This window comes from Oncorhynchus tshawytscha, linkage group LG02 (assembly GCF_018296145.1).
Source record: "Oncorhynchus tshawytscha isolate Ot180627B linkage group LG02, Otsh_v2.0, whole genome shotgun sequence".
Taxonomy (NCBI): Eukaryota; Metazoa; Chordata; class Actinopteri; order Salmoniformes; family Salmonidae; genus Oncorhynchus; species Oncorhynchus tshawytscha.
The window spans coordinates 39,063,910-39,090,166 of record NC_056430.1 but is presented as its reverse complement, the minus strand read 5'-3'; the positions used below and the strand labels follow the sequence as shown (position 1 = coordinate 39,090,166).

The following is a 26,257-nucleotide window of genomic DNA, read 5'->3' as shown; positions in this document are numbered from 1 at the left end:
GACAGTCAGTACATGTCAGGACCTATGTGCCTGGGCAATAAGGGAGGGAATTGAAAACAGATGCCCAGTAAGCCTGAAAGAGACATTCTTAATTTAGTAGGCTTCTCCCTCTGCCCATAACGAGGACTATGCAGTCTAGATAGCCATCTTGTTCAATGTGAATTCAAAACAAAAAGCCCTACTCCTTTTCCATCCTAGCACAACTTTCCCCCACACCTTTGAAGAAGAATCTCAGCCAGGGCTCTTCTCTAATGCCAAAAGGCAAATCTCTCAAGTCGGCAATGCTAATCTCATTAACTGCTTTGGGACTGGGGGGGCAGTATTGAGTAGCTTGGATGAATAAGGTGCCCAGAGTTAACTGCCTGCTTACTCAGGCCCAGTTGCTAATATATGCATATTATTAGTAGATTTGGATAGAAAACACACCAACGTTTCTAAAATTGTTTGAATGATGTCTGTGAGTATAACAGAACTCATATGGCAAGCAAAAACCTGAGAAAAAAATCCAACCAGGAGGTTTGTAGTTTTTCAACTCATTGCCTATCGAATACACCGTGTCTATGGGGTCATATTGCACTTCCTAAGGCTTCCACTAGATGTCAACAGTCTTTAGAACCTTGTTTGATGCTTCTACTGTGAGGTGGGGGCGAATGAGAGGGGATTGAGTCAGAAGTCTGGCAGAGTGCCATGAGCTTACCACACGCATTCACGTGAGAGTTAGCTTGCGTTCCATTACAATTCTACAGACAAAGGAATTCTCCGGTTGGAACAATAGCGAAGATTTATGAAGATTGTATAAACATGTCAAACGAAGTATAGAATCAAACTGTAATATAACTTTGTCTGAACTTTCGCATGGACTTGCCTGTGCGTCGTGAGTTTGGATTGTGTACTAAATACGCAAACAAAAAGGAGGTATTTGGCCATAAATGATGAACTTTATCAAACATTTATTGTGGAACTGGGATTCCTGGGATTGCATTCTGATGAAGATCAAAGGTAAGTGAATATTTATAATGCTATTTCTGACTTCTGTTGACTGCACAACATGGTGGATATCTGTTTGGCTGTTTTGTTGTCTGAGCGCTGTACTATTGCATGGTGTGCTTTTTCTGTAAAGATTTTTAAAATCTGACACAGCGGTTGCATTAAGGAGAGGTGTATCTAAAGTTCCATGTATAGCACTTGTGTTTTCATCAACATTTATGATGAGTATTTCTGTAAATTGATGTGGCTCTCTGCAAAATCACCGGATGTTTTTGAACTACTGAACATAACACGCCAATGTAAACTCAGATTTTTGGATATAAATATGAACTTCATCGAACAAAACATACATGTATTGTGTAACATGAAGTCATACGAGTGTCATCTGATGAAGATCATCAAAGGTTAGTGATGAATTCTCTCTTTCTGCTTTTTGTGACTCCTCTCTTTGGCTGGAAAAATAGCTGTGTTTTTCGGTGACTTAGCTGCTTACATAACATAATTGTTTGGTGTGCTTTCGCCGTAAAGCCTCTTTGAAATCAGACGCTGTGGCTGGATTAACGAGAAGTTTATCTTTAAAATGGTGTAAAATACCTGTATGCTTGAGGAATTTTAATTATGAGATTTCTGTTGTTTTGAATTTGGCGCCCTGCACTTTCACTGGCTGTTGTTGAGGTGGGACGCTACCGTCCCGAATATCCCAGAGGTTAAGTGGGTGCCATTGTTTATGTTTTCTCCTCTCATCCTGGGTCTCATCTTAACAAGATATGGCGACCATCCTCACCTGTTGGAGCGTTGAGTGGGCACCTCACTCGCTCTCTCAATCTCACGTTTTAGACCATGGCATCAGTTCCCCTGTAAAGATAGAAACTGTCAAGGCATCTTTGGGTCAAACACTGGTGCAAAGCCTAACAGTGGGAAAGTATCATTAGAGGAACTGTAAAATATAGTCAAACATTCCACCTTTAATGCTTCTCCACCCCTATAAAATCCCTTCCTTGAGAAGTTCCCTTTATCCTTGTATTGATGTTAATAACCAGTCAAATACTGACAACCTGCTTTCATGCAGACATTCCTTCTAAAACTGTTTTAATTGCATCTCAGATTGGTTTCAATCTTGCAGAACGCTTTTAACTGACATCATTTGAGTGTATTGAATTTCTTATTTCATAGACAGAAGGATTCTGTCTTGCAATTCTTATTGATGTGGGAATGTAAAAACTGCCAGACAAAATACACATTTTCAAAGGCATCCTGACTAAAATAAAGGATAATCCTGTCTGCTGGTGATGCTGCTAAGGAGCTCAGCTACTCAAGCAACCACTGACGTACCTAATCTGTAAAAGTTAGGAGAGACTTCAGATTACTGATCCTAAAGACCCCATAGCCTACCATGTATTGGCCCTAACTACAAATCCTGAGTGGCAATGTTACAGTTATCTTATGTTACAGGAAAATGAGTTAATCCTTTGTTTTCAGGACATGATCCTGGCTCTTCACATAGTATGACAGGTAGGTAGGTACCTGATCTGATAGGTTACTGAGTGACACGTCCCCAGCTTGCAGGAGGACAAAAATCGACCTTCTGTAGAATGATGGGGACAGAGAGTCCCCCTCAGACAGATGAGGGTGGTTTCAGTGTGTCACACAAGGCAGCTGGATACATTTGTAACAATGTATCAATTACTGCTGACCACCACCACCTTGTAAGGCCAGTGTAATTAAGACAGAATGGGCTGCAGCCACAATGCATAGCTTTATTAAAATGACATTCCTGCTCTTAACGCTGTATTTTCAGAAACCTGGCCAAATTGTGAAACGGATATTAATTATCATTTTATAGACCATGATAACCTCACATGTAGCCTAGTGAGCGTTGATCATTTACTAGCAACCGAAGGCAGTGGGGCTGTAAATGAGCCACATCGGACGGCAAAGCATGTAAATCCATTTACTAATTTGAGAAACACAGCTACCTTGAATTAAATTGTAGCCAGCGCTCAACATAACTTCTGGGCATTCATATTTAAACAATTAAATCCCCTCCAAGTGAATAAAATCCTAACTGTATGAATTTATAGAACGTATTCGTCTCAAGAGTGAATCACCACACTGAGAAAAAAAAAGCCTACACACGATATTCCATAAGAGAGCGATTTGTTCATTCGCAAACATCTATTTTTCACTAGGCTACTGCCGATGTGCTTTTTAGTCTGCAGGCGCGCAACAGTGACTACAATATAACGACAAAATTCTATAATTACTCAAAAGGGTTAATTTACTGATAGTAAATAGTTCATGTAACTGCGGTTACTTACCCCATGGCCTGGACCGGATCGCCGCCGTTTGATACTTCCACCAATGCAGCATCTGTGGTAAAACGATACATCACCACGCCTCGTAGGCGGGACATAGAGTATACGTCCATGGCTACTGCACAAGAATCCTGTCTTTCACATAAATTCAACATTTTGATTTTAATCAGTGCATGTGCAGGGCAATGCACACATTAACATTTAATACATATCATAATGTCACATGTACATGTTATAATTGATCTCATGACACCATCTTCAAAAAATATATCTACCAAGGAAAGGGGGGGATCTAAAACAGCATTTACTACAGACATGTTTTTATTTTCCATTCAGACAACAGGTAGTGCACATACAGTGCCTCACAGCCCTTTACTTACTTACAATAATCACAGCCCTTTACTTTATCCACATTGTTGTTTTACAGCCTGGATTTAAAATGAATACAATAGCGATGTTGTGTCACTGGCCTAGATATAATACCGCATATGTCAAAGTGGAATTAGTTTTTTTTTATTTTTATTACAAATTTAAAAAGGCTGAAGTATATTGAGCCAATAAGTATTCAGCCCATTTGTTATGGCAAGCCTAAATAAGTTCAGGAGTAAAAATATACTTAACAAGTCACACAAATTGCATGAAATCCCTCTGTGTGGAATAATAGTGTTTAACATAAGTTTTTCATGACTACCTCATCTCTGTCAAGCACTGAATTTCAAACAAATGAAACCACAAAGACCAGGGAGGTTGCCTCGCAAAGGGCAGCTATTGGTAGATGGGTGTAGGTGTAAAAATAATAATAATAATTTAAAGCAGACATTGAATATCCCTTTGAGCATGGTGAAGTTATTAATTACATTTGGATGGTGTATCAATACAACCAGTCATTACAAAGACACGGGAATCCTTCCTAACTCAGTTGCGAGAGAGGAAGGAAACTACTCAGGGATTTCCCCATGAGGCCAATGGTGATTTTTTTTAAAGTTATAGAGGCCTCCCAAGTGACATTGCAGTACTAGCGGCGTCACTACAGATCAGGGTTCGATACCAGGCTGTGTTGCAGCCGGCCACGACCGGAAGACCCATGAGGCGGCACACAATTTGCCCAACGTCGTCCAGGCTTGGGGAGGGTTTGGCCAGCCGGGATATCCTTGTCCCATCGTGCTGTAGTGACTGCTGTGGTGGGCCGGGTGCATGCACACTGACACAGTCGCCTAGTGTACGGTGATTCCTCCGACACAATGGTGTGGCTGGCTTCTGGGTAAGGCGAGCAGTGTGTCAAGAAGCAGTGCGGCTTGGCGGGGTCGTGTTTTGGAGAACGCATGGCTCTCGACCTTCGCCTCTCCCGAGTCCATACGGGAATTCCAGCGATGGGACAAGACTAACAATTGGATATCACGAAATTGGCAAAAAATGAAATAAATGTTGAGAGTTTATCGCTGTGATGGGAGAAAATTGAGGATGGATCAACAACATCCACAATATTAAACCTAATTCAGAGTGAAAAGGAAGCTTGTACAGAATAAAAATATTCCAAAACATGCATCCTGTTTTCATCAAGACACTAAAGTAATACAGCAAAAAATGTGGCAAAGCAATTAACCTTTGTTGTGTTTGGGGCAAATCCCATACAACAGAGTACCTCTCCATATTTTCAAGCATAGTGGTGGCTGCATCATGTTATGGGAATGCTTGTTTTTGTTAAGTGGTGAGTTTTTTTTTAGGATAAAACAAAAATAATACATGGAATGGAGGCAAAACACAGGCAAAATCCTAGAGGAAAACCGGTTCAGTCTGCTTCCCAACAGACACTGGGAGATTAATTCCCCTTTCAGTAGGACAATAACACAAAACACAAGGTCAAATCTACATGGGAGTTGCTTACCAAGAAGACACTGAATATGGCTGAGTTACAGTTTTGACTTAAATCTAGTTGAAAATCTATGGCAAGACCTGAAAATGGTTGTCTATCAATGATCAACAACCAAATTGACAGAGCTTGAAGAATTTTGAAAAGAATATTGAGCATATTTTGAACACTCCAAGTGTTCAGAGATTATAGAATTAGCCAGAAAGACTCGGATGTAATCACTGCCAAAGTTGCTTCAAACAAAGTATTGACTCAGGGGTGTGAATACTTATGGATATCTCATGTACTATATATATACAAAAATTTGTGGACACCCCATTCAAATTAGTGGATTCAGCTATTTTAGCCACACCGGTTGTTGAAGTGTAAGATTTAACACAGCCATGCAATCTCCATAGACAAACATTGGCCTTACTGAACAGCTTAGAGACTTTCAACGTTGCACTGTCCAAGGATGCCACCTTTCCAACAAGTCAGTTCAAATTTTCTGCCCTGCTAGATCTGCCCCGGTCAACTGTAAGTGCTGTTATTGTGAAGTGGAAACGTCTAGCAGCAACAATGGCTCAGCCGCGAAGTGGTAGGCCACACAAGCTCACAGAATGGTGATAATCGTCTGTGGAAAGGCGTTCTCTGGAGTGACGAATCACGCTTTACCATCTGGTAGTCCAAGGAATGAATCTGGGTTTGGCGGATGACAGGAGAACACTACCTGCCCCAATGCATAGCACCAACTGTATAGTTTGGTTGAGGAGGAATAATGGTCTGGGGCTGTTTTTTTATGGTTCGGGCTAGGCCTCTTAATTCCAGGGAAGGGAGATCGTAATGCTTCAGTATACAATGGCATTCTAGACTATTCTGTGCTTCCAACTTCGTGGCAACAGTTTTGGAAGGCCCTTTCCAGTTTCAGCACGACAACGCCCTCGTGCACAAAGCGAGGTCCATACAGAAATGGTTTGTTGAGCTCGGTGTGGAAGAACTTGACTGGCCTGCACAGAGCCCCGACCTCAATACCATCAAACACCTTTGGGAAGAATTGGACCGCTGACTGCGAGCCAGGCCTAATCGCCCAACATCAGTGACCGACCTCACTAATGCTCGTGGCTGAATGAATGTGGAATAAGTCAAGGGGTATGAATACATACTGAAGCCACTGTACATACACCCATAACTGTAAATTGTACACATACATATTACAGTACTATAAGGGATAAGCCTAAAGTAATTATGGTTCACATGAGATTCAAGAGCATTGGGGGAAATTCCCTTTAATCAATCACCAATATGGAATGCTTGTTTAGATAAGTTAGTGGAACTCAACTTACCAACACCCACTGTACTTAGAAATACTATCTTTTTCAAAATAAAAAAGTACCTTTTTTTAAAATCTCCAAACCATAGTTACACATTAGGAAACCAAGTACAATATCAAAAAATAGTATTTGTTGACTGACTTGACTACAAAGATTGTGGGTGGCAATCAACAATGTGGCAGTCAAAACATGAATGGACATAAAAGCACATGGTTTACTGTACTTTTCAGCGTTAGGCCTATATTTCACTAAACCGCACTGCTGAAAAGTCTTCATTACCATCAATGGTAAAAAAATGAGAAGATTCTTTAATTTGCAAGTGTTACATAACACATTTATACCTAATGATCTACTAAGACTTGTAGATCTATAAAACATAATATCTAACATTTAACATCCTTTAGATTAAAACACTGGAATTCATTGAAGAATAATATATATTTTTTTTTTAAATAACAAAATTGGGACTAAGAATGTGTATTTTAGCTTGGTGGAGACAGCCCAATCGCTACGTTCACCATCAGGCTGGTTCACCATCCAGGCTGTGTGCTTCGTCATAAAACTTAATATAGTACAAAAAAAGTCAAAGCATCAGAAATATGGAGGCAAACTGTAAACAGCAGCACCTCGTTTTACGTTCATATTTTATCTTTTGATCATACATGCTGTCCATCTATTAACGGAAAACACACACCCAAACACACACTTAAAACCAAATGGACACCGGTTTATCAATAGATAGACTATGAGGACAGCTCTTTAAGGCTTGTAACACAACATTAAAATAGAGGGTGGGGAGAGTGCAATACCGCAAAACATGCACTACTACACAAGCGTTGCAGTTAGTCATTAAAGTTATCCTGGTGTGTAGAAAACAACTCAGACAGTCTTTGTTTCTCATTTAGCAGAAGCATTTCTCGTTCACACAAGACAATGCAAGCCACATCAGCCCATATTGCTGTGGTTCCACCAGGAAAACAGCCAGGGGAAGGAAATGCCAACAATCTGGTGCAATTAAGAAATAGTAGCCTTGCCTTGTTCTCTTTTTCATGAGTGAAAAAAATAATCTAGGCAACACCACTCTCTCACACAGATACAAGGGTGAAATTGAGAGTTCCAACGTGAGACATTACAAGGGGAGATAGTAAACCGTAGGAACTAGGCTAATCTGTGAAAAATGACTGGAAAAGCCAGCAATTCAGAGGACATAGAAATGCCCATTTAACCCCTGCATACGAACACAAAAACATGTCAAATCGAACAGGGGCAAGGGATTACATGGCTGAAGTTTGCACGTCAATGTAAAACATCGGACTCATCTTAGAAGTCCAGCGAAAAGCTCTTTCAAAATTGGCAGTATTCAACCTCACTCCTTGAGAAGTGACTGTCCGTATCAAACTGAAATTCGTATCAAAGATTCTTACATGACTGGCCTGAGACATGTTCTTTTCCCATTGTCTGTTTTAACATGAAGTCATGAAAAGTCATGAAAACTTGGATGCAACACTTAACACAGACATGGAGACTGAAAAGATCAGCTTAATGAGAAAGCTTTTTTTTTTTTTTTGGTGTGTGTTGAGGACAATAGACACAACTAGACTATACTAGATCCCACTGAGGTCACAGAAGGTTGCTGAGGTCACAGAAGGTTGCTGTGGTGGTCCCACAGGTTCGGCAGTATTACATGCAATGAACCATAAGTCAGAGTTACAGTCCCTGCTCCAAAAACAAATGTGTCCAGTTCTCAACACACACACAATAATTGTACAGCTTACCACATTAAATTAACACATTATCATTTATATTACAGTTAGCTGCTGAGATTAATGCCATGCGATCGACAACCACTGATTGGGTGGTGCAATAGAACTTTAACACTGTCAACTGCTTTTGAGACTCGGTTGTATTAAAACCTAAATGTACTTATCCCCTGTTCCTCATCAAAATAACCAAGTCGTACCGACTCATAAGAGCTTTCTGTTCAGGTTTCAATGAAGACGGCTGAGAATGGAAAGAAAAGAATATTGGTAAAATACTATACTTGCATCACATGAATCCAGCAGCTACATTTTATACATATAACGCCATTGCACAATGTTAAGCATCATCATACCAAGCTTAGCTGCAGTCGTAAATTGACACACAAAGGAACATTTTGACCATAAGTTTTAGTCAACACAGACCGCACTGTTGGGGTGCAAGGGATGCTGGCTTTACACTACGGCACACTAAATTGGATTCCAGTTCCTTGTCAATTTCATTATGCATAAATTGAATGTGGAAACTCAGAAAGTTGAAATCCCCGTTTTGCAAGGGATACCCACTGACAGACCGGGCTCCTCTCACTCTAAAAACACTGGTTGAGTAGGTGACTGCCACCATCTTTAGTTGAGGATGATGTATTAAAATGTCAGACTATAGACTTAGATTTAGATTTAACTCCTGTAATGAATTAAAGAAATGTATACACATCCAGGCAAAATTAAATAGACTGCAACCTTCCTTTAAAATGTGTAAATATTCAGGAATACTCAGTGTCGGTTGAGATCAATTTCATTTCAATTAGTTCTTATTGAGAAATAAATACATACTGAACTGGCATTGAACTCAACCCAGGTTAGAGACAGAACTGTGCAACTGTAAAAGTGCCTGTGAGAAGGAAGGAAAGAGAGAATGGCGGTGAAGGTAGAGGAAAAGGGAGAAATAGAGCTGGGGAGGATTGTGAGTGAGGCCTCTACCAGTCTGCATTGTCCCAGGTTTCCTCAGCAGGTTTGGTGGGGGCGGCTGCGGGGCTTGTCTTGCCCTTGGCCTCTCCCCCAGCAGCGTTGTCCCAGTTGTTGTCCCAGGCCTCCCAGCTGTCTCCAGTGCTGTGTTTGTTGTTGGATGCCGCCTTCGAGCCCCAGTTGTCCCAGCTGTCGGAGCTCTTCTTCTCAGCGGCAGAGTTGTCGACGTTGGTCCAACTGTCGCTGCTTGGGGACTTCTTGGGCTTGGAGGAGCTGGCGCTGCCAAAGGACGTCCAGAAATCCTGCGCAGGGGCCTGGCCTAGTTCTGGGCCTGAGGAGTTGAACTGGTAACCTTCAGTGGCGTCCATGTTCTGGTAGCTCTCTCCTTCTGATCTGTGGGAGAGGGTTCGTCACAAAGAGGGGAGACTGTTATCTCAGAAATAAAGACCCTCAACTGACACATCACTATGCCAAATTCCAGATTTAATCATTTTGATTTACTCGTCCTCGGGCTTTCCAGCAAAGAAGTCAGTCATGTCTTTCCAGCCTTTTGCACCAGCATCCTGAACCTGAGAAGAGGGAACACATGTCAAACAAAATTGAGAAAACAACAATAGACATGAAATGTTGATAAAAAGTCTACACTACTCACCAAAACAAGTTTACAAATCATGTTTATCAGATTCACAATAGTTCACTGACCAAAGTAAAGGTTGTACAAGTTAATATGAGTACAATTCAATCTACACAGTACTCACCACCAGAATAACAATAGCAGCAAGAGAAAAGGGAGATACAAATTGCATGAATATCTTCAAAATGTACATCAACACACCCAAACTAGTCTCCTTTTCAGAGTAAGCAGTGCGATGACAGCACCAACGTATTTTGCCGTGCTAAACTTAGGCTAATTCCTGATGAATGCATAGCTTCCCACGACCCTTGCTCAGGAGACTGGTTGTAGGTGTGCAGTGTGGCAGAGGTCCGCCTTCTCCTACCTTGGATGCCAGCCCAGTAATGCCGACGGACATTTCATCTAGCAACTTGCCATCTTTAACCTGGACAAGCCAAATCACCGTTAATGGAAATGGAGACAACTCACAGCATCAAGAGGTGGGTGTGTAAATCAGGACATCACCACACAGGCTAGCTCAGGCAGTGTTTCTAATTGTGAACAGTTGCACATTTTATTGTGCGCAAAGGAATTAGTCTTAGATTTTATTTTACTGAGAGGACAATAATGTGATGATTAGCCTACTTATGAGACAGTAGGTGATTTCTGTTAAGTCTCAGTCAAGATAGATTTGAAAACACCCATTTTAAGAAGCTATGTGGAATTTTTCTACATCAAGCAATTAGCTATTGCACATGCACAGTGCACACTATAGTCAGTCACTAGAGCAGACACATTCCAAAGGAGACAATGCAAATCAAATGTAAAGCTGGTTTTATGAAGCATATTAGCCTATTAACTAAACTTTAAACAGTTACCTTTTCGTGGGTAGGTTTGATAACATTCTCATTTAATGTCTGTCCTAACTCTGTGGCCTAGTTGGGAGTGACAGGGAGAAGATGTGTGAATTAAACAGAACAGTTCGACATTCACGACAATGCAAGACACTGACTGAATTTCTGAGTAGCAGGAAGCTGAGGCAGGCGAGGGAACTGTCATTCCATTCACTAGGACATTAAACAAGCACAGTCAGCACAGCGAGGGCTGACCCTCAAAGGGAACTGAGCAATGGAACGGTCATGCAGGGATAAATAACTATGGTTGGCGAGTACAAAATAAGTGGTCATCATGTTGATTATTATGCCAAGATTTCTTTGTTTGTAAATGACAGGAATGTTCACACTCCTTGAATGGTTTCTCAACCATGGTCTTAATGAGCCACTAAAGTGAACGTGACCAAGAACTTCATAATTAATTTAATAATTTAAACTACGACAACCCTTGACATTAAGATTATCCATCAACTGCTAAATATGTTTTTCTGTCTGCAGCCAAGAAAAGCTCAATGTAACACTACTGGTTAGGCTAACTGTACTTATCCACCATTTTGCAGTGGTGGGTCTGGTCATTTTCACATACATTTTCAGACAGGACACCGATGACCAGCTGACAAGCTTAGGGTGGGAATGAATACATTCATGAAAACAATGAGTAAAATGGGATGCAGGAATATGGACAAAGAGCATGCATTTGTTATTGATTTTACCGGCTCTGGGGGCGGCTTATAGCCCCTTAACTACGTCCAGAGAAAGCAAGGAAGTTAAAGAAGCGACAAACAGTTCAAACTACAGTAATGTTCACAGTTATTTATGTCCAGTTCATTTATGAGCAAAAATAAAAAGGGAAACCCGTGGAAGAAAATCTATGTTCCATGAGCTCTAAAGGCTAAACATTTGCACTGCTGTTTCTGCTGCAGAGGGAATCACATACAGTGGTGCATCCATAGAATTAAGTTATATCTGGAATAATGATTTTTCTGTGTGTACATAATATGGAATTAGGAGGTTGAACCTCTTAACCAATACATGAAAATGTCTTACTCAAATAAATGACTCTAGCTTGGTATTTCCTGAGGAGGGGGCTAGAACTATTTATCTTTAGCAGATCATCATGACTATCCACACTGACTATATGCCCATCCACGGGTCTCTACCTACTCAGACAACTGTTGAAATTATTATTGGATTAGATTTATTACTCCATTATGCTGCTGTCCATTGATTATTGATCACGATTACCATTAGTATTTACCTATTTGTCATGCTACTGGTCACTATTACTCTTGTTCACATATACTAATGGTAAAATATACTGTACATTACCATAAGTATTTATATTGAGTATACAAATTGCTCCTTCAATTACAGACTGACCAGGTGAAAGCTATGATCCCTTATTTGATGTCACTTGTTAAATCCACTTCAAATCAGTGTAGCTAGATGAAGGGGAGGAAACAGGTTAAAGAGCCTTGAGACATGAATTGTGTATGTGTGCCATTCAGAGGGCAAGACAAAATATTTCAGTGACTGAACAGGGTATGGCAGTTGGTGCCAGGCGCACCGGTTTGTGACAAGACCTGCAATGCTGCTGGGTTGTTTACGCTCAACCGTTTCCCGTGTGTATCAAGAATGGTCCACCACCCAAAGGACATCCAGGCAACTTGACAACTGTGGGAAGCATTGAATTCAGTATGGGCCAGCATACCCGTGGAACGCTTTCGACGTCCAACTCAATATTAGGAAGGTGTACCTAATGTTTTGTAAACTCAGTATGTGTGCATTTTATTTATTATATATATATATATATCTGCTACCAGTCACTTTTCAGCCCTGTTTACATGTACAGTACAGTTGACACGCCTACTCATTCCAGGGTTCTTTATTTTTACTATTTTCTACATTGTAGGAGACATGAAAACCATGAAATAGCACATATGGAATCATGTAGTGACACCACCCTCCCCAAGTATTAAAATCAAAATATATTTTATATTTGAGATTCTTCAAAAGTAGCCACCCTTTGCCTTGATTACAGCTTTGCATACTCTTGGCATTCTCTCAACCAGCTTCATGAGGTATTCACCTGGAATGCAGGAAAGAACAGCTTAAATAAGCAAAGAGAAACGACAGTCCATAACTTTAAGACATCAAGGTCAGTCAATGCGTAAAATTTCAGTCGCAAAAACGTGCAGCCACAAAAACTGGCTCTCATGAGGATCGCCACAGGAAAGACCCAGAGTTACCTCTGCCGCAGAGGATAAGTTCATTAGAGTTACCAGCCTCAGAAATTGCAGCCCAAATAAATGCTTCAGAGTTCAAGTAACAGACTCATCTCAACATCAACTGTTCAGAGGAGACTGTGAATCAGGCCTTCATGGTCGAATTGCTGCAAAGAAAGCACTAAGAAGAAGAGACTTGCTTGGGCCAAGAGACACAAGCAATGGACATTAGACCAGTGGAAATCTGTTGTCTAAATTTGACATTTTTGCTCCCAACCGCCATGTCTTTGTGAGACGCAGCGTAGGTGAACGGATGACCTCCGCATGTGTGGTTGCCACCGTGAAGCAAGGAGGTGGTGGTGTGATGGTGATTTGCTGGTGACACTGTCAGTGATCTATTAAGAATTAAAGGAACGGGCCTCCCGGGTGGCGCAGTGGTTAAGGGCGCTGTACTGCAGCGCCAGCTGCGCCACCAGAGACTCTGGGTTGGCACCCAGGCTCTGTCGTAACCAGCCGCGACCGGGAGGTCCATGGGGCGACGCACAATTGGCCTAGCGTCGTCCGGGTCAGGGAGTGTTTGGCCGGTAGGGAAATCCTTGTCTCATCGCGCACCAGCGATTCCTGTGGCGGGCCGGGCGCAGTGCGCGCTAACCAAGGTTGCCAGGTGTTTCCTCCAACACATTGGTGCGGTTGGCTTCCGGGTTGGATGGCGCTGTGTTAAGAAGCAGTGCGGCTTGGTTGGGTTGTGTATCGGAGGACGCATGACTTTCAACCTTCGTCTCTCCCGAGCCCGTACGGGAGATGTAGTGATGAGACAAGATAGTAGCTACTAAACAATTGGATACCACGAAATTGGAGAGGAAAAGGGGTAAAAATTCAACAAAAAAATATATATATTTCAAGGACCACAGCATTCTGCAGCAATACCCAATCCCATCTGGTTTGCGCTAATGTGGGACTATTTGTTTTTCAATTGGACAATGACCCAACTGACCCAACAGGGCTATTTGACCAAAAAAAGAGTGTGCTATTTACTATTTGACCAAAAAAAAGAGAGTGATGAGTTCTGCATCAGATGACTTGGCCTCCACAATCACCCGACCTCAACCCAATTGAGATGGTTTGGGATGAGTTGGACCGCAGAGTGAAAGAAAAGCAGCCAAAGAGTGCTGAACTCCTTCAAGACTGTTGGAAAAGCATTCCAGCTGGTTGAGAGAATGCAGGTGAAGGTAAGAATTTCCCTGTACTGCTTTACACCTATTGTATCCTGTGCATGTGGCAAATAAACTTTGAAACCTATTTATTACTTGTGTCATGCGAGCATGAGCATAATAATGGTTTGCTTTTTCATCAAAAAGGGATTCACACAATCACATCTTTATCTACTTTGTTAAATGGCATCTCAGACCTGTAAGGTTAAGAGTTTGTATCTACACATTCATATAAATAGTTGCAAAATGATGCTAGTAAAACAAACCTTAACAATATCTTAATAGTAACTAAAAGTTTAAAAACTTGGTGCTCATCAAATCGGGTACTAATGAACTGTTTAATAAAAGAAAGTAATACCTTTAGAGTTGCTGAGGTTGCAAGTTTTGCAGTCTGTTCCAGTGAAAAGACAGAAAAAAAGCTATTAATAAACAGTGAAATTAAGTTCTGTGACAGGATAACAGCTTTCCTTGGAGATACTTACATTATCTTTGGCGACTGCTGCAATTTTGCTTGCTCCGATTGTGAAATTGCTCCAGCCCTATCAAACAAAACATGTCATACACAATTCACCACGGCAGATATCTTAAACTCTGCGTCCCAAATAGACACACGAGTCACCATGACAGATACCTTAAACTCCATGTCTGTGTCCCAAATATAGGGAATATGGTGCCATTTGGGAACCCCCCCCTTTACTTCAGGGCCACGCAGATTCCCAGATGCTGTGCCATATTACTGCCGTACCGAGTAAATGGAAGATAGAGCGTTGTTCAGGACATCATCCTCCTTCTTCTCTGGGGTCGGTGTATTCCCAAAGCCAACATAGCGGTTCTCCTGATTCCCACTATAACCGCCACCACTACAGGGGAAATGGTATGTTTGCATAAATTATAAGTCTTCATAAAAAGGTGAGCAAAAACATAATAAATTACATTTAGGAAATGCTTTTATGTAACGTGACTTACAATCATGCGTACGCATATGGGTGGTCCCAGCGGGAAAGGAAAAAAATGACAAATATGGATGAAATTGATCTTAAAGCAAAAGTACAAATGTGTACTTTGTGGTATCTTACTGTTGGATTAAGACCCTGTGCTATACATTGGTTGAGCATTTACAGATAAAGTCTTGAAAGTTGTTAGTTAAAATGATGGTTAAGAACATATAAAGAGAAAATCAGATTCAAGTTATCTTTAAACAATAGTCATGTGCTCTGTGGCATCTTACTTTTGGATTTAGACTGATTTCTGGGTACAATATGTTAACAGTGCATTCAGAAAGAATTCAGAATCCTTGACTTTTTCCACATTTTGTTACGTTACAGCCTTATTCTAAAATGGATTACATAGTTTCCCCCCCTCACCAACATACACACAATAACCCATAATGACAAAGCAAAAACAGGTTTTTAAAGTGTTTACACAAGTATTTAGACCCTTCACTAAGTACTTTGTTGAGGCACCTTTGGCAGCAATTACAGCCTCGAGTCTTCTTGGGTATGATGACACAAGCTTGGCAATGTAAACTGTCCATCCAGACTCATATTAAACATCTCCAAATAAAAATTTAATCTAGAATCGGCTTCCTATTTCGCAACAAAGCCTCCTTCATTCACGCAGCCAAACATACCCTCGTAAAACAGACTATCCTACCGATCCTCGATGATGTCATTTACAAAATAGCTTCCAATACTCTACTCAGCAACCTGGATGCAGTCTACCACAGTGCCATCCGTTTTGTCACCAAAGCCCCTTATACCACCCACCACTGCGACCTATATGCTCTAGTCAGCTGGCCCTTTCTACATATTCGTCGCCAGACCCACTGGCTCCAGGTCATCTATGCTAGGTAAAGCTCCACCTTATCTCAGCTCACGATAACACCCACCCGTAGCAGGCGCTCCAGCAGGTATATCTCACTGGTCATCCCCAAAGCCAACACCTACTTTGGCCTCCTTTCCTTCCAGTTCTCTGCTGCCAATGACAGGAACGAAATGCAAAAATCACTAAAGCTGGAGACTTATATTTCCCTCACTAACTTTAAACATCAGCTATCTGAGCAGCTAACCGATCGCTGCAGCTGTACATAGCCAATCTGTAAATAGCCCACCCAATCTACCTACCTCATCCCCATTTTTTATTTACTTTTCTGCTCTTTTGCACACCAGTATTTCTACTTGCACATCACCATCTGCTCATCTATCACCCCAGTGCTAATTTGCTAAATTGTAATTACTTCGCAACTATGGCCTATTTATTGCCTTACCTCACACCATTTGCACACACTGTATATAGACTTTTTTCTATTGTGTTATTGACTGTGTTTGTTTATTCCATGTGTAACTCTGTTGTTTGTGTCGCACTGCTTTGCTTTATCTTGGCCAGGTCGCAGTTGTAAATGAGAACTTGTTCTCAACAACTTACCTGGTTAAATAAAGGTGAAAAAAAATATGTATTTATGGAGTTTCTCCATTCTTCTCTGCAGATCCTCTCAAGCTCTGTCAGGTTGGATGGGGAGTGTTGCTGCACAGCTATTTTCAAGTCTCTCCAGAGATGTTTGATCAGGTTCAAGTCCGGGCTCTGGCTGGGCCACTGAAGAACATTCAGAGACTTGTCAAGAAGCCACTCCTGGATTTTCTTGGCTGTGTGCTTAGGGTCGTTGTCCTGTTGGAAGGTGAACTTCGCCCCAGTCCTGAGCGGATCTCTCTGTACTTTGCTCTGTTCATCTTTCCCTTGATCCTGACTAGTCTCCCAGTCCCCGCCGAAGAAAAACATTCCCACAGCATGATGTTGCAACCAACATGCTTCACCGTAGGGATGGTATTGTCCATGTGATGAGCGGTGCCTGGTTTCCTCCAGATGAGACGCTTGGCATTCAGGCCAAAGAGTTCAATCTTGATTTCCTCAGATTAGAGAGTCCTTTAGGTTCATTTAAGCAAATTCCAAGCAGGCTGTCATGTGCCTTTTACTGAGGAGTGGCTTCTGTCTGGCCACTCTACCACAAAGGCCTGATTGATGGAGTACTGCAGAGATGGTTGTCCTTCTGGAAGGTTCTCTCATCTCCACAGAGGAACTCTGGAGCTCTGTCGGAGGGTTCTTGGTCACCACCCTGACCAAGGCCCTTCTCCCCAGATTGCTCAGTTTGGTTGGGTGGCCAGCTCTAGGAAGAGTCTTGGTGGATTCAACTCTTCCATTTAAGAATGATGGAGGCCACTGTGTTCTTGGGGACCTTCAATTATGCAGAATATATATTTTTTTAAATTGCTACTCTTCCCTAGTGGACAGGATTGTGCCTCGACACAATCCTGTCTAGGAGCTATAAGAACAATTCCTTCAACCTCATTGCTTTTACTCTGACATGCATTGTCAACTATGGGACCTTGTATAGACAGTTGTTTTACTTTATTTATTTCACCTTTATTTAACCAGGTAGGCCAGTTGAGAACAAGTTCTCATTTACAACTGCTACCTGGCCAAGATTAAGCAAAGCAGTGCGACACAAACAACACAGTGTTACACATGGAATAAACAAACGTACAGTCAATAACACAATAGAAAAGTTTATATACAGTGTGTGCAAATGAAGTAAGATTAGGGAGATAAGGCAATAAATAGGCCATAGTGGTGAAATAATTACAATTTAGCAATTAAACACTGGAGTGATAGATATGCAGAAGATGAATATGCAAGTAGAGATACTGGGGTGCAAAGGAGCAAAAAAATAAAATAACAATATGGGGATGAGCAGTTGAAGGTTGAAGAGCACGCATTTAGTTTAACTTGCATTTAAGAGCAGTTGGAGGCCATGGAAGGAGTGTTGTATGGCATTGAAGCTTGTCTGCAGGTTAGTTAACACAGTGTCCAAAGAAAGACCAGAAGTATAGAAAATACTTTGGTGGATAATTTTCGAAAGAGAGGGTCCAGATAGTCTAGCCCAGCTGATTTGTAGGGGTCCAGATTTTGCAACTCTTTCCGAACATCAGCTATCTGGATTTGGGTGAAGGAGAAATCAGGGAGGCTTGGGCAAGTTGCTATGGGGGGTGCAGAGCTGTTGACCGGGGATAGGGGTAGCCAGGTGGAAAGCATGGCCAGCAGTAGAAAAATGCTTATTGAAATTCTCAATTATCATGGATTTATCGATGGTGACAGTGTTTCCTAGCCTCGGTGCAGTGGGAAGAGGTGCTCTTATTCTCCGTGGACTTTACAGTGTCCCAGAACTTTTTGGAGTTTTTGCTACAGAATGCAAATTTCTGTTTGAAAAAGCTAGCCTTTGCTTTCCTAACTGCCTGTGCATATTGGTTCCTAACTTCCCTGAAAAGTTGCATATCGCGGAGGCTGTTCGATGCTAATGCAGAACGCCAAATATGTTTTTGTGCTGGTCAAGGGCAGTCAGGTCTGGAGTGAACCAAGGGCTATATCTGTCCCTGGTTCTGCATTTTTGAATGGGGCATGCTTATTTAAGTTGGTGAGGAAAACGCTTAAAGAGTAACCAGGCATCCCTTCCCCAGGGGACAGGATCATGTCCAATCAATATAATTTACCACAGGTGGACTCCGTTCAAGTTGTAGAAACATCTCAAGGATGATCAATGGAAACAGGATGAACCTAAGCTCAATTCCGTGTCTCATAGCAAAGGGTTTGAATACTCAGGTAAATAAGCAAAAAATTCTAAAAATGATAGTGTGTAGATTGAACATTTTTTATTTAATCAATTTTAGAATGCGTCTGTAACGTAACAAAATGTGGAAAAAGTCAAGGTGTTTGAATACTTTCCAAATGCACTGTATACATACACAAAACATTAAGGACACCTGCTCTTTCCATGACAGACTGACCCCTATGATCCCTTATTGATGCCACTTGTTAAATCCACTTCAATCAGTGTAAATGAAGGGGAGGAGTGAGGTTAAAGAAGGATTTTCAAGCCTTGAGACAGACTATGTGTGCCATTCAGAGGGTGAATGGGCAACAAATTATTTAAGTGCCTTTGAATGGGGTATGGTAGTAGGTGCCAGGCGCACCAGTTTATGTCAAGAACAGCAAAGATGCCTGGTTTTTCATGCTCAACTATTTCCAGTGTGTTTCAAGAATGGTCCACCACCCAAAGGGAATCCAGTCAACTTGACAAAACTGTGGGAAGCAATGGAGTCAACATGAGCCAGCATCCCGGTGGAACGCCTTGTGAAGTCCATGCCTGACAAATTGAGGCTGTTTTGAGAGGGGGGGGCTGTACATCTGCTTCAGAGACAAGCAAGTCATGGATACAATGGTCTCACCTCTGATAAGAGTTCACATCGTCACTCAACCAGTCCTCAAACACCTTGTCTGAAGGGTTTCCCGAGTTCTGGCCAGGGCCCCCTGAGCTACATTGGAAAACCAACCACAGATTATTTTGGGATGTGATAACATTGGAAATGAGTATTTTGAAAATATTCAAGTCATTGAATACTTTAGCTATATGAAATAACACTCTTTTCACCCTTACCGATGAGACGTCGAAAGTCCGGTCTTAGCCTGAGGCGGAGTCCAGTCCTTGGCAGAGGAAGTTTCAATAGACCACTCTTTCCCCTCTGCAATGGTTGCAACCTGTCAATCGAATAAAGAGGCATGCATTTCAGTGAGTGAGACCATTATAGGTGTACTGTTTGATATTAGCATTGGAAATTCAGAAATGTTGATTTGGAGTGTCCCCGGCAACTTTATTATGTACATGACCATTAAAATAATGACTCAAAAGGGAGGCTTCCTTACCTTGTCTCTGAAAAGTGCAGCAGGTCTGCTGTTATATTTGTCCTGCATGGTCCAGGTGGCATTGTAATCATCTTGGAGTTCCAGAAACATACGAAACTTTCCATTCCCTCCCGCCTTCATCTTCTCCAGCTCAATGTCCTTCCACTTGTCCATGGTAACAGAGCGCACAAAGCTACAGTACAGAGATCACATTAGGGGTTAAATACTTCCAAACCGACTTGACAGGAAATGTTACTTCATGTTTTATTTAACTAGGCATGGGACCTTATATAGGAAGACATTTGGATGACTAGGTGAGTATGGTGGGTTAAAGAATATAAGTGGTAATCACCATCTTAGAAGGGTCTGGCTGAAGGCTTGAACAATTACTTATTCAGGATAAGAGATTCAACAGTAGAGGATTGACATTCATGCACAGACGAGCCTCTGCAGGCAAGCAGAAATACCAACAATCAGAAAAATTGGCCTTTTGGAATTTACTCACCTAAGGTGTACTCCCAAGCCTCTGTGTTTGCCAGAACATTCCAAACAAATCCAGATCCCATAGGTCACACTCACCCACTGAGGATTGAAGCCCCCACACTCAAAGCAAAGCTGAGAAAAGAGGGGAAATGTTGGCTCACTATTTGATGTCGATATTGAAAACATGGATGTGGACACTATCACATTGAATATCTCAACAGAAATTGTTCACCCACAAGGTCCTACCGTCAGTGTTCATATTAAACCTTAGATAGTTCAGCCTTGGCCCTTTGGGCAATCACGTCGTGACTAAACCTGCTACAACGTTACTGGTCAAACAGCAAGCTAACGTTAGCTATCTACTCACGTTGTTTTCCTCCTGGGTTCTCACTTCCTTCAAAACTCTTCTGGTCCTTGGGCTTGCCATTTTGACTGACACTGAAGAGAGTAATTATTAGCAATCTTACACATAAATCATGTCCTAGCTTCTTCTGTTATCACCAACCAAGCCGGCATCAAAGCAATAACGTGTATAGTTTAGCTAACTACCAAGCGGCTAACGTAGGACGCCTTTGACAGACTTTGAAAGCCATACCTTGTTAAATAAACAATATTCGAACTGACTGCAACTAGAAAGCTGAATGTCATTCAATAGTCTATACTATGTATGATAGTGTATCTGAAGAGATCTAATAGTTACTGTAGCTAACTGATGTTAACTACTACTATGCTACTGCTAGCTCGTAGTCTCTTACCAGGCTGGGTATTGTAGAACCTAAAGAATGCGGTGTTTAAAGCGTCTCTCTTGCTTAGCTAGTTCGATAAGGCTTTTTGCGAAATACGTGGAGTTAAATGACATCCCATTGAGAAGAGCTATGACAGCGGATTGCAAACACTGGTGGCCATGTTGACAACTAGCCAGTGGCAGATTTGCCTACGTTGGCATTGCAATGCATTATGGGTATATTTATTTTTGTATTTTTTTATATAAAGGACTGTGACGCCGACATTCAAACACTGTTATGTGGAGCATTATTCCATTTGCCTGAGTTATTGTACCTATTAAAATGCAGGATGCATACATAGCCAGCTACAATATTAGTCTATTGAAGATAAATGTCACTTACAGAGCCAAAATGTTAGCGTCATGAGGCTTTCATCTCTGCAATAGTAATGGCATATTTTTGTAGGCACTCAGCCATGGTTTGCTGGACGAAGCCTATGGGAAAATCAATGTAGTTTTTGCAGAGATTTGGGAAAAACTCAGAAAATAAGGTCTGTGGTAAACACAGGCTTAGGAGATATCATACGTTTAGATAATATTCATTAGCTAACGTAACTTTTTGTGAATTTTGAAGCATGTATGAACTTTTTTTAAAGCACATAAAAGGCTTCTTAATTCATAAAGGTCATGTTAACTGACTGATATTATCTCATAGAACAAAACGTATTAGATCTACTAAGCCTGTGTTAACCTCAGACCTTATTTTGAGCTTTTATCCCCAAACCATGTTTTTTCCCCCATTCATTTGCCCCATAGGAATGGCTGAACGAACCAGAGGTAAGTCATTTGCGGTTTTTATGGACTACAAGTTGGCGAGCTCTATTAATAACAAGTTTAGGCTAATTATGCATAGGTCGTTTTTTATTGTATTTATTTATGTCAATACTGCTTGCTCATTTCAAATTAACATTCAATGTAGCCTACATTTCATCCCAAATGAAATAGCTAACTAAGCCGAATCAATTTTAATAGGGTTAGATCAAGGAAAGCCACAGCTTTATCAGAGACATTGGTTTACATCATCAGAATAACACCCATATCTAATAATCTACAGGGGTGCGAATCCTATATTTTATTTTGCTTCAACGATTGGAAATTACGCAACACTTCAAAATAAGCTTTCATAGTCGTGGAGAAATCTAGGCAACTAAATATGAGGCGTATGAGCCATTTGGATCTAACAAGCAACATGCCGGTAGGCCTATTTCTCCATGCCAACCCCTCCCCACGAGTCAAAGAACAGACCGTGCATGATCCTATACAAAGTGGTTGGAGGTTCATCAGTGGCGAGTTAAGTGCAACCTCAGCCCACTCACACTCCTGGGGTAGCCTTGCTTTATAGAACTAAGTAAAATAACCTTTTATATATACTGAAAAAATATATAGACGCAACAATTTCAACGATTTTAACATTCAATTCTCTGGCAACAGCTCTGGTGGACAATCGTGCAATCAGCAAGCCAATTGCATGCTTCCTCAAAAGTTTAGACATCTGTGGCATTGTTGTGTGACAAAACTGCACATTTTAGAGTGGCCTTTTATTGTCCCCCGCACAAGGTGCACCTGTGTAATGATCATGCTGTTTAATCAGCTTCTAGATATGCCACACCTGTCAGGTGGATGGATTATATTGGTAAAGGATAAAATGCTGACTAACAGGGATGTAAACACATTTGTGCACAATATTTGAAAGAAATAAGGTTTTTGTGTGTGTGGAACAATTCTGGGATATTTTATTTCAGCTCATGAAACATGGGACTAACACTTTACATGTTGTGTTTGTATTTTTGTTCAGTATATATGCCTATACAGTGCATTCAGAAAGTATTCAGATCCCTTGACCTTTTCCATATTTTGTTACATTATAGCCTTATTCTAAAATTGATTAAATTGGGGGGTTTTCCATCATCAATCTACACAGAATACCCCATAATGACAAAGCAAAAAAAGGTTTTTAGAAATGTTTGCAAATGTATTAAAAATAAAGAACTGAAATATCACATTTACATAAGTATTCAGACCCTTTGCTATGAGACTCAAAATTGAGCTCAGGTGCATCCTGTTTCCATTGATCATCCTTGAGATGTTTCTACAACTTGATTGGAGTCCACCTGTGGTAAATTCTATTGATTGGACATGATTTGGAAAGGCACACATCTGTCTAGAATCATAAAACACGGGACGAGATGTTAAAAACTGTCCATTGTGCCAATAGATGGAATGCACTCACATGAGATTTGCTGTGATGTTGACAGAGTGGCATGGGAGGTTTATTTCTTAGACTGGGTTAAGATGTCAATTTTGGGACACATCCTCAGTAGTGTGCCTTCGAATCAGTGGGTGTTTTGGCCTTTAATCACTAAACACCCTCATCAAAGGTGGCCAGCTAAAGGGTGATCAAGCCTTGTGTCCCATGCCCAATTAAGATGTCCCACGGGACTATGCAAGGCAGGGGCGTCCTCTTCCCTGAGCCAGCCCTACAGCTGACCACATACCTCATATGCCCTCCTCAAGTTGGAGGGATCTGAATTGGGTTCTCAGGTGGGGGTGGGGGTCATGAAGTTATAGCCCAGCAAGGGTCCTTCCGTTTGATCCAGATCCACTGGCTGCCTCTTTCAGCTGCTTGAGAAACTGCTCTGACGGTCTGCCGCAGAGCCTGTCCATGGATTCCAAGTTCTTTCAGCAACCTGATGGTGGAAGAAGCCACGAATCCCACTTCAACTGGCCAGACTTTTGCATTCCAGCCACGCTGAGTTGCGTCTGCTGCCAACTCTGTGTAATGCAGTTTCTTATGCTCGTAGGCCTCTTCAACAGAGTTTTCCCACGGGACTGTGAGCTCTATGATGTACACAGCCTTTCGTGAAGGGGACCAGAGTACCATGTCTGGCCTAAGGTTGGTAGAAGCAATCTCAGATGGAAAAATTAGTTGCTGGCCAATATCGACAAGCATCTTCCAGTCCCGGGCCATGGCTAGGTGTCCAGTTTCTGGCTTCGTAGGAGGATACTTGGGCCTTTTCTGTCCCTCCCGGATGAATGTTGTTGTTTTGACGGGATTGCTTGTTTTTGGAGGTAATGAATTGGTTGCACTCCTCTTGGTCTCAAGTGCTGCAGCCAGGCTCTTGAGGACCTGATTGTGCCTCCAGGTGTAGCGGCCTTGTGAGAGGCTGGTCTTGCAACCTGTCATTATATGCCTGAGAGTCGCTGGGCAGAGGGGGCAGGTCGAGTCCTCGCCATACCATTGATGTAGATTTTTTTGGTGATGGAAGCACATCTTAAACAGCTCTTATGATGAAGCTGATGTTGCTTGCCTCCATTTGCCAAAGCTCACTCCAGTTGATCTTTCTCCTCTCCAGGCCTTCCCACTGCGTCCATTGCCCTTGTTTGGCAAGAGAGACAGCCTTTGCACTTCTTGCAGTCTCCTCCTGTCTGCGCACCTCCTCGACCACCAGCTTCCTGCGTTCAGATGTTGTTGCCTTATGGAACGTTGGTTTGCTTGCTGCCAGGCCAAAGCCTCCTCTTCCATGCTGGATATTCCCCACAATGTCTTGGTGTCTCAGGGCTGATGTTGCTTGCTGCACAGCCTTGGATGATGTCCATTTCCGTCCAGTTTGTAGGGGAGGTGCAGCCTTGCTAATGGTCTGGTCTTTGGAGTCCTTCAATGTCATCTGAAGTCTTACTTTAGAGCACTTGTACTCCTCCGTTAGACTTGTAAGAGGTAGTTCAAGGACCCCTTTGCCATAGAGGCCGATGTTACTCAGGCATCGTGGGACACCCAGCCATTTCTTCACGTATGAGGTAATGGTTCGCTCCATCTTCTCCACTGTTGTTATTGGGACCTCATAGACGGTGAGTGGCCACATTACCCGGGGGAGAAGTCCAAACTGTAGGCACCAAAGCTTGAGCCTCCCAGGCAGTAGGGTCTTGTTAATGTTCTCAAGACCGTTGGCGAAATACTGCCTTACTTGCTGAACTTGATCTTTATCCCGGAGGATTTCGTTGTACCATCTACCCAGGCTCTTGATGGGTTGCTCAGACAGCGTTGGTATCGGGTCATCTCCAATGCAGAACCTCACATCTTTAAGCTGTCCCTTGACTATGGAGATGCTTCGAGATTTGATGTTACTTGATGTTATCCTGCAGTTTCGCAAGTAGCCGCCTGGTGCATGCTGCAGTGGTGGTCAGTGTAGTCATGTCATCCATGTATGCTCGGATAGGTGGGAGATGGAGCCCTTCATTAGTTCTCTCACCGCCGACCACCCATCTCGATGCCCTGATGATGACTTCCATGGCCATAGTGAAGGCCAGAGGAGAAATTGTACAGCCTGCAATTATGCCTACTTCCAAGCGCTGCCATGTTGTTGTGAAGTCAGGTGTTGTGAAACACAATTGCAGGTCTTGGAAATAGGCCTTTACCAGTGTAGTGATGGGTTCTGGTACGTGGAAAATGTTGAAGGATTCCCAGAGGAGTTCATGGGGAACTGAGCCAAAGGCATTGGCCAGGTCGAGGAAGATGACATAGAGGTCTCTCTTGTCTTTCTTAGCTGTTTGGATCTGGTGCCAAATCATACTAGTATGTTGCAGGCAACCAGAGAAACCAGGAATGCCTGCTTTCTGCACAGATGTATCAATGTACTTGTTCCTTTCCAGATAAGTGGACAGCCTCTGTGCTATTATACTGAAAAAGATCTTCCCTTCAACGTTGAGAAGGGAGATTGGTCGGAATTGACTGATGTCTATCGCATCCTTCTCTTTCGGGATTAGCACACCACCAGCCCTTCGCCATGCCTTTGGTATTATTTCCTTCTGCCACACTATCCTCATGAGCCTCCAAAGAAAGTGTAGAACATCCGGGGCGTTCTTGTAGAGCTTGTATGGTACTCCATTAGGCCCAGGAGCCGAGGCCGCTCTTGCTCTTCGGACAACGTTCTCTACTTCCCTCCATTTTGGAGGGTCTGTGTCCAGATTGAATTCTGGTGATTGAATAGGTGGGATGTCATGTGGGATGATTATCTGCTCATGCCTTTTCATGTCCTGGTGGACCTTTTCCAGATGTTCTTCCAGTTCAGGCGTTGGAGTTTTTAGGATTCTGCACTTTTCCTTTGCAAAGAGATCT

At 42.1% G+C, this 26,257-nt stretch overlaps 2 protein-coding genes across 14 annotated transcripts in view; both read right to left on the bottom strand.

The window, feature by feature from the left end:
• Nucleotides 1-3,405, bottom strand: part of LOC112215735 (engulfment and cell motility protein 2) — a 33,822-nt gene extending 30,417 nt beyond the window's left edge. For all 5 annotated transcript variants that reach the window (XM_024375065.2, XM_024375084.2, XM_024375075.2 and 2 more), the window contains exons 1-2: nucleotides 3,306-3,405; nucleotides 1,772-1,842 (exon numbers count right to left, since the gene is read on the bottom strand). The gene's annotated coding sequence lies outside the window, so the exon portion shown is untranslated. The remainder of the gene's footprint in view (nucleotides 1-1,771; nucleotides 1,843-3,305) is intronic.
• Nucleotides 3,406-6,411: 3,006 nt separating this feature from the next.
• LOC112215749 (ADP-ribosylation factor GTPase-activating protein 1) lies at nucleotides 6,412-21,299 on the bottom strand. Of its 9 annotated transcripts, none has more exons than XM_024375108.2 (14): nucleotides 21,116-21,299; nucleotides 20,728-20,798; nucleotides 20,383-20,492; nucleotides 19,899-20,070; nucleotides 19,633-19,733; nucleotides 19,424-19,510; nucleotides 14,893-15,007; nucleotides 14,630-14,686; nucleotides 14,506-14,538; nucleotides 11,425-11,454; nucleotides 10,697-10,753; nucleotides 10,204-10,263; nucleotides 9,707-9,774; nucleotides 6,412-9,598 (listed from the first exon to the last, which is right to left on the bottom strand). In XM_024375108.2, exons 2-14 carry the CDS (start codon nucleotides 20,785-20,787, stop codon nucleotides 9,217-9,219), a joined length of 1,332 nt encoding a protein of 443 aa, XP_024230876.1. In that variant the 5' UTR covers nucleotides 20,788-20,798; nucleotides 21,116-21,299; the 3' UTR covers nucleotides 6,412-9,216. The 9 variants fall into 9 exon arrangements, with proteins under 9 accessions (XP_024230876.1, XP_024230884.1, XP_024230903.1 ...); XM_024375116.2 differs by having other exon boundaries at nucleotides 14,893-14,992; XM_024375135.2 differs by lacking the exon at nucleotides 10,204-10,263 and having other exon boundaries at nucleotides 9,707-9,768.
• Between the last annotated feature and the right edge of the window lie 4,958 nt (nucleotides 21,300-26,257).